Source organism: Caretta caretta, chromosome 10 (assembly GCF_965140235.1).
Source record: "Caretta caretta isolate rCarCar2 chromosome 10, rCarCar1.hap1, whole genome shotgun sequence".
NCBI lineage: Eukaryota > Metazoa > Chordata > Testudines > Cheloniidae > Caretta > Caretta caretta.
In genome coordinates, this window is record NC_134215.1 from 69,422,530 (window position 1) to 69,437,019 (window position 14,490).

At 39.8% G+C, this 14,490-nt stretch overlaps 1 protein-coding gene across 3 annotated transcripts in view; it reads right to left on the bottom strand.

Moving 5' to 3' along the window:
- Positions 1-3,606: 3,606 nt before the first annotated feature.
- Positions 3,607-14,490, bottom strand: part of ZFAND6 (zinc finger AN1-type containing 6) — a 49,218-nt gene continuing 38,334 nt past the window's right edge. For 2 of the 3 annotated variants that reach the window (XM_048866504.2, XM_048866505.1), the window contains exons 4-6: positions 14,055-14,155; positions 5,224-5,358; positions 3,607-4,551 (exon numbers count right to left, since the gene is read on the bottom strand). In XM_048866504.2, the coding sequence (XP_048722461.1) occupies positions 4,403-4,551; positions 5,224-5,358; positions 14,055-14,155 (385 nt within the window). In that variant the 3' untranslated portion in view covers positions 3,607-4,402. The remainder of the gene's footprint in view (positions 4,552-5,223; positions 5,359-14,054; positions 14,156-14,490) is intronic. The other variant, XM_075133164.1, reaches the window with a different exon arrangement.

Here is a 14,490-nt window from a genome sequence, read left to right on the forward strand (position 1 = left end):
GTTTCCCTTCTGTTGGGGGCACTTGGCTATAGAAGTGATAGTAACAAATGACCCTACAAGAACCCAGGCACAAAAGGGGCAGCTCAGATACCATGGGGAAAGCAGACAGTTTTTATTTAGCATTTGTTCAGTTTAGAAGTTCCACAAGAACCTGATTCCATCTACAAAGCTCCAGCTGCTGAGGTGCAAATATCTGCAAACAGTGGCAAAGGACAGAAACCACCACCTCACTCTACCCCATATCCTGGCCAGCCCTCCTAGGTCTTTTGGAGGAAAACCTAGACCAAAAAATTAAAAACCCAACACCACTGTTCTACATGTGGACACAAGGCTGAATGTAAAAGCAGGACTTTTTAAAAAGAAGAAAAAAATAATGAGGTAGGATGGGGAGAAGATTCTTTTTCTATAAAGATTTTTAGACTCCTGGCTATCAAACCACAAAGCTGATTATCCCAAATTGATTTTGGTGGGGGATGAGTAGTTAAATGAACAAAGATTTGCTTGGATTTATTTTGGACTTGCTCTGTCTGCTCTTTAATGTGGCAATCGTAGGACCAGACTCAACTACTTTAAATTGGCACAGCTTCATTGACTTCAGTGGTGCTATGCCAGTTTACATGAGCTGAAGCCTTGGCCCATGTAATTTCAGGAATGTTCTTTGCAAGGAAAAATTAGCTTCCAAGCAGTTATGTACTATGTTTAACTGAAGTAATATCATAGTATACCGTGAGATTTGAATACCTACATTATTACGGTAGCCAGCATTTATTGCTAAACATTTCCACAGCTGATTTGATTTTATCTATGCCCAAACAAAAGTCATATAGTTAAAGCATTAAGTTTTGAGAATGTGTTTCATTGAAACACACTTAATACCCCTTCCAGAATTAGGATTTCTTATAGCATCACATTTAATGATGCAACAGATGCACTGGTATAAAGGGAATTAAATGCTCATCCGCTAGCATCAGGCAGACCATTTACTAGGATGTGAAGCATCAATGGTCATACTACTGTCATTAAGTGCAGCAAGAGTCAAATCAAACTCCAGTGTGATGTGCTATTTCTATTTTAGTGCATGAATAGTAGTAAATGGTGAAGGATGTTGTTCAAAGTCTATTCATTGTATCCAATGCACTTAACTCCTAGAGGAATTTTTGTAAGCTTGAAAGACAATGATAGCATGCCCTCAACAGCCAGGCTACAAAGACTTATTTCATTGGTTCAAAATAGATTTGCACGGAGGAGGAACTGGATAAAGTTGACTCTAAATCTTTGTCAATACCCCCATCTGATTTTGGAATAGCAGCATTTTAAGCTCTAGTTTCCTCCTGCTTAAGGGTGGTGGTTCCCAATATGTGAGGTAGGGGGCACAGTCGTTCCTGCCTCATGTCATACGTGCAGAACCAAGTGGCAAAGGGAGCCTTGGAGCTCCAAAGGCAGCTGCTTTCCCTGCACTTGTTTCCCTCCTCCTCACTCAGGGATGTCAGCCTTACTCCTGCTCCTCCCTCCTCCATGGAGCAGAGAGACAGCAGTTCCTTTTAAGCCAACCAGCCTCTCTTTATGCATGTTGTGCCTGTTCTCTGGTCAGTCCTGCAGCAGCACCTCCACACCAATGGGTCACTGTGCTAAATATGTAGTGGAGATGGAGGAAGAGAAAGGAAGCTGGGGGGGGGACTGGGGACTGACATTGGGGGGAGGAAGAAAATAAGCGAGACGGGCCAAAAACTGGAGAAGGAAGATGCAGAAAACGGGAAGGGAACTGGGTGCAAGAGTAGTAGGGGGAGGGTAAAAATGGAAAGCAAAACCTGCAAAAATATAAAAAAGACAGGGAAAAATACAAGAATCAAGGGAGATGTGACTACCATGCTATGCCACTGCATGATGACACGTGGATGCACTGTTCACAAACATCATAAATGAGGATCTTCTTTAACCCAAAAAAGACTGGGGCACCATTGAAATATCTTGATTTGCAAGACCCTGATTCATGCCCTCCCCCCATGTTCCATCGCCAACGAGTCCTTAGGAGTGCATGGTTCAAAGTCCATATCTGATTTTCAAAGTTAAAACCTCCATATGATATTCCTGAAGGTATAAAATGGTTCTCTCCATCATCTGAAGTTGTAGATTACGTCACATGCTACCTGATGTAGTAAGACCCTTTGTGCAGTGCAATGTACGGTACTTGTCTGGTAATTGTCAGCAACCACTTTTCCTGCAGGGTTCAGAATTTTAAAGGATGCATTCAGCATTGATTAAAGAAAATTAACATTTTAAATAAAGTCAAAATCCTGAATGGCTGAGCAACTGCACACAAAATCTCATTTGTTCCACAAATATTTGAAAGCTGTTTAATCGGAAGTAAGAGTCACCAAGAGAAAGGTAAACTGAGGATCAGATCCAGAGAGGAATTTGAGTCCTACTTCTGCATATCTGTAAGTTTTGAAAAGAATCCATGGTGGGGTGAGCTTACACGTGCAGTTATAAACAAGTCACATACATTGTTATAGCTATAGCACATAGCCTTTAAACAGACATTGGTGATTAGGTGGGTGTGACCATCTGTGGGCAGAGTGACTATCCAGGACTTCACAAGAAAGGCAGATATGAGTCACAGAACAACTGCAAGACAGCCTTGTCTACCCTGCCACTTCACAGTGTTGCAACTTTCTCACTCGGGCTGTGAAAAAACAACATTCCCCTGAGCACTGCAAGTTTCAGCACTGTAAAGTGGAAGTGTAGACAGTGCACCAGCCGTGCTCCCAGCGCAGTAGCTACTCCCCTCGTAGGGGGGGTGCCGTGACTACGCAGCCACATTAAAGTGCTGCCATGGCAGTGCATGAACGTTGCTAGTGAAGACATACCCTGAGTGAGAGAAGTTGATTCACAAGCCGCCAGGTCTGTTAAATGGACACTAAATCTGAAAAACTGCCTAAAGGTTTCTAACCTTCGTATAGCATAGGTCACATCTTAATGAAGAAGTTGTCTCAAGGGCCAGCTCTCCCAAACAGAACTGCACAGACCAAATCCCGTAACATATGTTAAATCATCACAAATTAACAACAGCTACAGCAACTATTTACATGGAAAAAATGACAATATATGTTTGGCTACTTTGAATGCAATTTAGCAGACTGAAATCATGAGGAGCCATCACCCTGTGACTGCCTGGTTCTCCAAGCCAGAAGTGGCTCCCACAAACTGCAATGTTGGAACCTCTGATCCAGTCAATTTCACGAGGCTAAATGAAAAACAATTTCATTCACTTGCCCCAGGAGTTCCCTGTCACCTTTTATGATCACATTTACCTATTTTAAAGCACATTTTTATATATCTTGTTGCTGTGCAAAAGACAAGCGGGGAGAAAAAAAAATCACTGACTGTATACAAAAAGTGTTTTCAAATGGACAAGTTAAGAATGCCGATAATGACTTTATTCCCTCCAGTCTTTCAATAGGTAGGTGTTACTTGTAACAGTAGGTAAAATAAATTCAGATAAAAGTTGATTTAATTGCCATTCAGATCTACAAGGATATCAGAATGCATTGTACCTGGAGAAAGAAGCAATCAGTGTGACAGATACCAGTGATCAACACAAAATACCCCAATTTTTTAAAATTTTATTTAATCAAAGTTAAGACATGGATAAACATAAATACAGCACAGTTACTTCAGATCATTCTTCATATTTGTGTACATACAGACTGATGAATGTAATCCCAGTGAAATCTTCAGTCAGCAATGAAGTGCATACTAGCCTACCCCGACCCCACACACACACAGAAACAAAATCAATTTTTTTTTAAAAACCACACAAACTTATAATCTCAGCACACACTCTCTCATTACAAATGATTCATACATAAATAGGTAGTGGGTGCAAACAAGCTAATATGCTAACATGTATAACCTTTCTTGTTAATGAAAACCAGAAGCAGCCATAATGATTAAAATACATTCAGTTACTGATAACTAGTTGTGCCATGAGGCATTACCAAAAAAGAAATCGTGCTGCAGAGAAAAGCTATATACAACAAGAAAATAAACTGCGAAGTTAATGCATGCATGTTTTGTACTGGAAAAGCACAGCCCTCCCATGTTTTCTCCATGTTTGTTATAAAAGCCCTCTGCACTCAACTAAAATTAAAATGATCTTAAAGGATAATACTTGTAAAGTTTACTTAAGTCTTCAGCCACAGAAAACTGCAATGAAAATAAATGTTCAGAGTCATTTTCAAAACAAAAAACAAAAACAAAAATCTATTCTTCTGATGACATGCATGATTAAAAGATCTAGGCAAGATACACTGCTCTACATTCCTGATGACTAAGGAAAAAGCTCAAGTCAATTTAATCTGCAGATGGTCAGGGGATTTTATATTCCAGCAGAAGTAGCAGTTCAGATCTTCTGAATCTTTTCCCCAACAACTACAGGATTTTCTTTCCTGATTTTCTCAGCAGCATCAGCTTTGTAATTGTAAGAGCAACTGTGTACATCTGAATAACGGTGCACACCACAGTAAACGTTTCCACACCGGCATTCAAACCCTGTAAACAGAAATATTGATCTATTAAGACAGACACTAAAGATGACTTAATTCTACAGGTTTGGCCTTTTTAATATCCTAAATACTACATTCACATTCGTTATCAACTAATCTCAGTTACCAGCATCCGTCAGTCAAAGCCAGTTTCTGCTGCCAAAATTGCTGACATATAAAGCACCGAAGTTATAAATCTTTGTTGTAGTGATTATTATAAAGAGCCCTCACTTCAAATATGCATTGCTATACAGCACTACAAAAATACAGTCCCTCAAGACTTACTGCAGACATTTTTTCAGTCACCAAGCGGAGGAACGACTCAAACGATTTTCAAATACTTAAACTGAATCATACCACTTCATTACGAAGGCTGATTAATGAGCAGACTATTACATTTACCTCAACTCTCCAGGCCATTATATAAGAGCTCCCAAACAGGAGCACTTGTAATGAAGAGCATTTTGCTTAATAAATGAAACAGTTAAACACAAGGACATATGAAAAGTCCTCTTTAATAAGAGCTACTGGTTGAAAACACCTTAGGGCCAACTTTTACTTCAAATCCATCAAAGTCAACAGACTAACCCACATGTGAATCTGAAGGCAGAATTTGGTCCTTTGATATTAACTGCATAACTTAGTCTTGGACTAAGAAAGAAAATGAAATATTTCTTACCAGTAAGTCCCACCTTCTTCCGGCACATGAAACAGCGATTCTTTTTCTGTTTTGGTTTGTCAAGTGACTTGTCTTGTTCTTCAGATGTAGACTCTGCACTCTCTGACACTAAAGCTAATATAAAAGAGATAAAAACTGAAAAAAGAGTGGAAAAAATTGCAAGAGATTTGTTTGAGCCACAAGAGAAATTTGAAGCCTATTTTGTAAATTCAAGCTCTGGGACTTGTAACCTTGTTGTAATCAAATTTTTCCTTCCATAATCTACAATCCAGTCACGTGTGGAACTCTGCTTTAGCAATATTTCTGCATCACACAACAAGTGCACTTGAGCTCCCTCTTTCTAAATTTAATTATCCAACCTGACTCATCCAAGAGAGAAGTCAGTTGACAGTGCTAAATGTTTTATATACAATTCATAACCTACAAACTACTGTAAGGACTAGTAAGAAAGAAAGACCAAGGTTTAAATATACACACACTGTTCCTTTTAAATCTCAAAAACCAAGATTTAAAAAAGGCTCTGAAGTTACCAAGTTTGGCAAGATGCAAGTGTAAGGTTTAACAGTTCCATAAAATTGTTACAATTAGCAGTATTCAAAGCTGATTCAAGTCAAGTGAGAAGCACAGATAATTTACCAGAGTTCAATAAAACACTTCTCCCTTCCGCAATGCTGCCTCACAATGCTCTTATGGAGGATAACAATATTGGATCAAACAACTTTCGGTATGTCAGATTTATGCTACTGAAGGCTAAAGACATCCATTGCCAATGGAGAAAAGAATTTAACTATGAAATCCGAGGGAGAAGGAATTACCCGAAATGAAAACTACATCTTTTTGGGAAGGTGGAGGTGTAATGTTTCCAGGCAATTCTAATCTTCTCTCACATCTGAAAGAGACTTGGGCTGCATATGGGAGAATCCGAGTAGAGAACATACAACTGAACAAATTGCCTGACCCAAGAAAAACAGGAGTGGTATTTTGTTCAGTTGCTGCCCTCTTCTCTACACCTGGGTGTATCAGAAACTTACAAAACTGACAGCAAGGGAAATTAACCTGGTTTTAAATGGGTCTGTAAGACAAACACTACCTACCAGCTATCTGCTAGGTCACAACAGGACAAGCTTTCACTGCCTACGTTGTAGGAAAGTGAACAGAAGAAATAGGGTGTGCAAAGGAAGGGACAGAGAAAGAATGAAAGGAGGCCGCAACTGGGTGAGTGCCAGCAAAAACAGGGCTAATCACATGAATTGCTAAAGAAGGGATACAGTAGTAGTCCTAAACGTTTGTCTGCAACTTGGCTACTTTTTCTGACAATATACACACAGCTGCATGCTTACCAGGCAGAATCTGTCAGAGATACGGTGAAGTATCACTTAACAGCTCTCTACCAATCTCACTACTACTCCTAAAGACTCACCTGACAGTTCATACTTTTTCACCCTCAATAGTATCTGAATGTTTGGGGTGTCTTTAGTATGTACATACAACTTTGAAATTATCAGTGGTCCAACTATAACTGCCAAGTGTTTGTTAACTAGAAGTCCACTTTGTAGATTGCCAATCTGACATGTTGAAAACTAATAAAATCAAAGGTTACAAGAGGCAGGAAAATAAGTTTGGATGCAAAACAGAAGAATCTAAGTCTTTTAGGACTAACAGGATGAAATTCCAAAGTAACCACCTCCACTGATCTACTCAAAGAGACTTGGGACAAAGCAGGACATGCAACAGCATGTACAATAGCAGCAAGGTGTGTGCAAGAGAGGAAAAACCTCATTTTAGTGAGTTATCTAAAAGTAAAATTAGTGAGCTGCAAAATAAAGATTTGTTACAGCAAAGACCTAATGCAAATAAATACATCAATTTGGTTGAAAGGTTAACCTAGTGAGGATAAATATATAAATGAAACATATCCATGAAGACATTCATTCCATTATAAAGCAATATTACCATCATGACACATTTGTACCAAAGAATTTTATATAACCTAATATGTGTGTCACCAAATGTATAGTATTTAAGTAAAACTTTCACTTACCTATAGTACATAGTTTAAAATCTGTATCATACATCTTTCCTCTCTCTCTGGAGCCTTCATCTAGGAAGTCAGGATCATCTACATTATTTTCTATGCTTGTATCAAAGTGTACTCTGTTTCTGAGCCCTTTGTAGTATCAAGTAAATCTAAAATATCCATCAGCAAGTCCTCTCCCATATGGCCTACTGAAATACTCTATCTAGGTGAGGTCCACCGATGTTGACTGGGATGGGACATTTTAGATCCATTTTATTTACATGTCTTAATAATCTGTGCTCATTTAAAATTACTTGTTTGCACTTTCTATTTAGTTTTAACTACTTGCATTTCAGGAGTTATGACAGGTAGTCTATGATCGCTGCAAACACTACATTTTATATTGCTTGTTCAGCAGTGGATGGGTTAAGGGACATCTTAAAATATTCTTTGGCTGCAGCAACAGTAGCACAAGAAAGGTCAGATGAGCGTGAAGCAGGGGAAGGCGAGAAATAAGCAAGGGGCAACGTACTTTGCCACTTACCAGTTATTTAAAGTGGCATTGCCAAAGTTTTCCTTCATGCAAGATATTGAGCCTAATCCTCTGCCCCTCCTCATTCCACTCCTTACTTCTTAAGCACTAAAGCTGATCTAGCTTCCACTTGTGTTACAGCAGCACTAAGGCTACTGAGGCCCTAGTAGCTCCCAATATCAGGGGGGTATTGGAAAGATAGCGTTAAAGCCACTTACGCTTCCCTCCCCAGCGTAATCCAGTCTTCTTAGAGGGAGGGTGGATTCCTAAGTAGCAAAAAGCTTGGGAAACAGTGGAAGCAAACACAGCCCTTATTTAAAAAGCAAAACAAAACAGTACTAATGGGAAAGCAGCATAGCAACACTCTGCTAGCACGTCTTCCCTGTTACATCCTCCCTATTCTTGGGTTTCAAAGTTTCATGTAGCTACATTATACATGAAAGTCAGCAGCCCCCTTATAATGTGTGTTTCAGACACCTTTAAACCTCTAATTTGAACTTTAGCCCTACTGGCCTGTAACACCTCCTTGCACTATAGTTGAAGTAGCAAAGTAACACTTCTAGACTACCCTCCTGAACCCAACTCTTGCAAGAATACGCTGAACTGTGGCACTGAGTTTGTGTAAAACAGCCCCACTATAAAGTAAATGATCTCTGACTTGCCTAGGAGTCGTGACTATTAATCTTAATTACATAAACCAGAGATTTGGAGGCATAGCAGGGCTTGCTGCCTGTATTAGAGCAAGTTGCAAAGGAGAGCTTTTGTATGCCTAATTGGGCCTGTCCAACAAGAGAATCCCATATTAATGCAACAAGGCTGGGGACCCACCTGAGCAAGGAGTGAAAATGGCTGGTGTAGTACTAAGTATTTAGACTGCAAAGCCCAGAAGGGTCATGCAGTAACCAGATAATATCTTTACCTGATTAATACACAGAGAAATCAAGAGCCTCCAATGCTCCCTCCCAGAAACTCAAACAGTTTTGATAGTTAACATTCAAAAACACGAGGCTAGAAGTATAATATATTGAAAAGAACACTTCCAATGACCAAAAAGGTCTCCTCCACTTTCAATAGGACCGGTTGTACATCCTAAATCTGCAAGGTAAAGGGTCACCTCAATGTGCAGATCTACCTGAAGCTTTGCTTAAAATGCAGAGGTTGTACAACAGTACAAACACAACTTCACCATCTGATTCTCCTACAGTTTGCCAAGGAGAAGCCCTAATCCAATGAACCCAAAGGCTAGCTCAACAGATTGAGAGTCTCACTGGCTAACTGTAGCAGGTCCAAAGGAGACTTGGGGTGGAGGGCATAGCGTACTATGATATATGTTTCGGAAGCGACAGGGAGGAGCTTGCTGGAGAATATACTTATGGAGATACACTGGGCAGCTCTGCTGGGAATCTGAGCTTTGCTGGAGAGACTAACTGGGGAAGGGTGCAGAAGACATGGAGCCAGACAAAGTAAAATGGAAGTAGACTGCAAAGATTGTTCTATCAGTTTCCACTGCAGAGAGGAAAACAAAAAGCACAGAATGGAGTAGTGTTATCTTTGGATACTTTAAGTCTTCCCAGGTGATGTAATGCTGGGTCTGAAACATAAAATGTTCTGTGAAATTTGAAGTTCATAACTGTTATTGTTAAACTATAGGAGTTCAAGAAAGCCTGAAAGGACAGTTGTCATCTTATACTGGTTGAAGCAAGCCTCCTAGGAGTCTGATAGTGGCCTAGAAATTTCAGATTTGTACTCATTGAAATAATCTAGTTTTAGAATGATCAATGTCAGGTTTTCTGTTTAAGGGATTTTAGCACAACTCGAAATGGAACACACAAAATATTCATAACTGTGGAGCCACCAGGGTGCTTCCCTAATTTTGCTCCATGTTGCCTTTTGCAATGTAAGTGCTCTTTTAAGCAGTAAGGGCAATATATGCAAACTGAATATGAGCAGTTCTGTCACAGCTCTGATCCAAAGCCCTTTGAAGTCTATGGAAATGTTTCCATTGACTTACATGTGCTTTCAGTCACACCAGCAGATATTGTGAGCACCATAGCATTTATCTAAGATATTCAATACTGCATGCAACGTGTTCCATGTAGTTAGTCCATTTTTATTTTAAATAATAGTCCAGCTCAAAAGCTTATTTACCTATGGACTGGACAGACCAAGACATGCGTCAAAAGTGGGCACCTTCCAGTGGTCAGACGAGACAGACAGACCTTTCATACATTTTGCCAAGTTCATTTTCATTGAGCTCAGTCAAGTTTCATGATGGTACACAATGCCCAGTGACTTAAATCAAACTATTTCTACTTCCTAGCTATCTACAGAGGAGGCCTGAGCACCTGTTTTTTTGGCCTCAATCTTTTGCCGTTCTGGGCCAATGTATCTACCATAACGTTGAGTGCACGTATCAAAAAAGCTCTCAACCCTACCACTTGTTGAAACCCACTCCCATCCTAAAAGTTATGCATATATTGCTAGAGAGCAAGAAAAAAGGTAGACCAGCTATGCTATGTATGCCTTTAAGTGACCTTTACATTATAGTCAGAAGAAGTCAAAGAATATTGGAGAGTTTAACTGCACACGAACAAAAGTATTACTGTGTTACCCTGCATTTAGCAGGGAGCATACATGAAGATAATGAATGGTTTGTAGCACTATAACTTGCAAAGTGGTAGGCAGATATTAATCTCCATTTTACAGCTGAGGAAAGACTTTGAAAACTAAGCAAGGTAAAAATTCTAGTAAATATTTGTTCAGCAATCTGAAAACAAAGTCTGACTATTACCTGAACATTTCTAGGGCAAAAACCTCATGAGGGAAAAAAAAGTTAGGTTTTATCTTAATGCATTTTATCTTGTCATATTAGGGATAATGTTCATAAGATTTGAGAATGTTCACAATTAATTGCTTTTAGAGTTATTTAATATTTTTGGCTTTGCTACAGTATTTAATATTTGCAAACAGTTTGAGTAAACAAACTGTAGAACATGCTGACTATTTGAAAGCCAGGTTCGCTCAGATTTCCTACCTCTTCCTTGATCTGTTTTGCAAGGCATAACACAAACTTGGGTGTATAAAGGGCAAAGCCACACAGACCAGATCAAGTCAGAGCCACCTGAGGGATTTGTAACCTTGCAATTTTACCTAGGTTGCCTGACATGTTACATATCATCTGCACAAATACAAATAATACTCCATGTGTCTGTTTGCTAGTTTGTTTTTTAACTTCTAGGAGAGTCTAAGTAAGTGTGATTTGTCCCGGCTCTCATTTACACTTGCAGCTGCCTGTAGCATATGCGTAGCCACATGCCACAGGGAAAGGCAGGCTGCAGCCACAATGCTGTGTGTAGCTAGAGGCGACAGTGAAAGGCTCTTGCAGTGGGGCAGTACACTGCTAAAAACAAAGTGTAGATGTAGAGGCACAGCTTGGGCATGCAGAGACACATGCAGGGTATGCATCCTAGGGTTCTGGCATCTCTTTACTCACCTAAGCCGTGCCTCAGTGTCTACACTGCTATTTATACCTGTGCTAGCTGGGTATGCAATGTCTGTACTCTGCACACTGCCTTAAGTGCAGACCTACCCATTATCGCAGCCTTGTGTGTTCTGCTTTACAAATCTAATAGTAACCAATTTAGATTCCTACAAAAAACAGTGTGTACCTTAACCTTTATTAAATGACCAGTATGGAACATACTCAAAAACGTCAAATGACTTATTTGGGTTATGTTGATTATATTGTGCAGTATTTTCTCATTTTGAATATTCAGCTGATGCAGTGTTCTATGCAATAAAGAACTAACGCTTCAATCTGGCACTAATTCCCCACACTGCTTTGATCAGAAAGTACAAGCTATTTTTATGGTAGCTACTGAAGCAGCTACCAAAACATGAAGCTTTCTTAATTTAAGGTGAACAGGTACAACTTTCTGATGCACAAAGCAAGAATTGCTTCTTAGAAGTAAAAAGAAAAGGAGTACTTGTGGCACCTTAGAGACTAACCAACTTATTTGAGCATAAGTTTTCGTGAGCTACAGCTCACTTCATCGGATGCTGTAGCTCACGAAAGCTTATGCTCAAATAAATTGGTTAATCTCTAAGGTGCCACAAGTACTCCTTTTCTTTTTGCGAATACAGACTAACACGGCTGTTACTCTGAAACCTGTTCTTAGAAGTAGGAATTTTAGAAAGCTGGGGTGAGTAAAATGGGTAAATTGCACTGTGCTACTATAGATCAAACAAACAGTTTTTTGAATTTAATATTACCTTATATTCCCCAAGAGATTCTAATAGATCCTCCAACTACTGGCATGGATGTGAATTTCATTCAAAAAAAATGTTTTTACATTATCTTACCTCACACAAAATTGTTACACTAGCTTGAAAACATGTTTGTGTAGAGTCTAGCTAGCTCCCAGCAAAAATTATTTTATTTGCTAAGCATCTAAACAAAAAAATTAACTGTTACCTGCAAAACCTGGAAGTGAACAGACAACTTTGTGTTTGCAATGTACAGTTTAAGGGTCTGCACAGGAACTCCCTTCAAAAGAGAGAGGGCTGACTGCCACCACTGGAGAGCACTTATGAATTTGCTTGTGACAGGGAATTCCATGTCTGGGTCCTCATGGTTTAGATCTGTAGTTACTAGGTGCTGGTGATCCTTACAGTGAAACAGGCAGTAAAATGAGGCAGGAGACCACAAGGTCCAGAGTTCCTCAAGCACTAGGCACAGGAAAATTCCCATTACAGTAACTCCTCACGTAATGTAGTCCCGGTTAACTTTGTTTCATTGTTACATAACTGATCTATTAGAGAACATTCATTTAAAGTTGCACAATGTTTGCTTATAATGTTGTTTGACTGTGGGGGCTCGGAACCAGGGTGGGCTAGCAGCCCCCCTATCAGCTCCGATTCACCTCCCCACCCCAGCACCTCCAACTGCCGGCGGCCCTGCAGGTCAGCAACTCCCCCCTCCCTCCCCATGCCGCTTGCCTGCGGCAATCAGCTGTTTTGCAGCATTCAGGAGGTTATGGGGGTGGGGAGGAGCGAGGATGCGGCTCGCAACCTCCCCTTCCCTCCCTGTGCCTCCCACCCACAGCAATCAGCTGTTTTGCGGCATTCAGGAGGCTGAAGGGAGGTGGGAGGAGTGAGGACGCGGCGCGCTCAAGGGGAAAGGGGGTGGAGCAGGGGCAGGAAGTGGCGGGGTGGGGGTAGGGCCTTGAGGGAAGGGGTGGAGTGGGGGCAAGCCTAGGGCAGAGCCAGGATTGAGCACCCCCCAGCACTTTGGAAAGAGGAGCAGCAGGATGATCCACCCTCTTTCACCCTGACTCCAGCACCTCAATCAAGCTTCACAGTCATCATTGCTGAGTACAGTATTAAATTGTTTAAAACGTATACTGTATATGTATATAATGTCTTTTCTCTGGCAAAAATAATTTCCCTGGAACCTAACCCCCTATTTACATTAATTCTTATGGAGAAATTGGATTTGCTTAACATTGTTTCGCTTAAAGTTGCATTTTTCAATAACGTAACTACAACATTAAGCGACGAGTTACTGTATCAGGGTTTCTAATTTATGTGAGCCTGCCCTCTGGTGAAAAAACAACAACCAACAATACACTTTTCACTCTTTTGGGTGAGGAGGGGAAGAGGAGGAAGCAGGGTCATCTGTCAGTGTATCCAGAGGAGCAAGCCTTGGAGGCAGGAGGAGAAACCTCTTATCAGCTGATTACCAGCTCTATATTCCAGAACAAACAGAATGCTAGAGCATTTACAACTGATATCCAACTATGTCAAAAAGTTCACAATCTAGTTTGGGCAGATTTTTTTTTTTTTTTTTAAAAGACGACCATTGTCCATTTTAACAGCACCAAGTTCTTTCATCACTCCATAGTGAAAATCTGATTTTAATAATGTTTTAGTAAAAATTAATCAATCCATTCAGAATGTTACCTAAATTCATATTTCCCCAACCCCAGTTAAAAACCCAGCACTAAGGCACACACTGATTTTAAGCACATTGTACATAGTTAGAATTCAAAGTCAACTGAAATGTGAACATTTTTGTCAACCTTATTTGAAGTTTCCATACGTGTAGTATTTCTAAATTAAAAGCATATGTATGCCATGTTTCATTTTCTTTCAGCTTTATGCAACATTGTCTTTACATTGCTCAGAATGAAGCACGTTAGAATTTATTATAAAACTAGTCAAGGTGTAAAAACAGCATATATATTTCATACATGCTTTAATTATGCAAATTCAGACACTAACCTTGCAAATCTTCTGTTTCAGGTACTGTTTTGTCCACAGCTGTAATTTCTGCTTGGGATGATGCTACAGATTCTGTTAAAAGTGACTGGTTTGACACAGGACTAGGAAGAAAACAGTTGAGAATTCGTAAGAGCCAGGTACAGGATTTATTTTCACAAACATTGCTCAGATATTATGATAGGACAACAATGCAGTGTACCAATCTTCTAATTTAGAAGTTAAGGACTTCAGTGGCAAATTACAGCACTAGTTAGTGTTTAAACAAACAAACTGATGAGAAGCCAAATATTTTCAGCTTCCATTGTAGTACACACTTGAGTTAGGAGTAGGCTTGACAGAATTCAATTTTTATTTTCTTTCAGTTTTAACTGATAATACTGATGTTGATTTTTAAGTATTTTATTTTTACCCATTTGAATTTTCAGTTTCAGGAAAT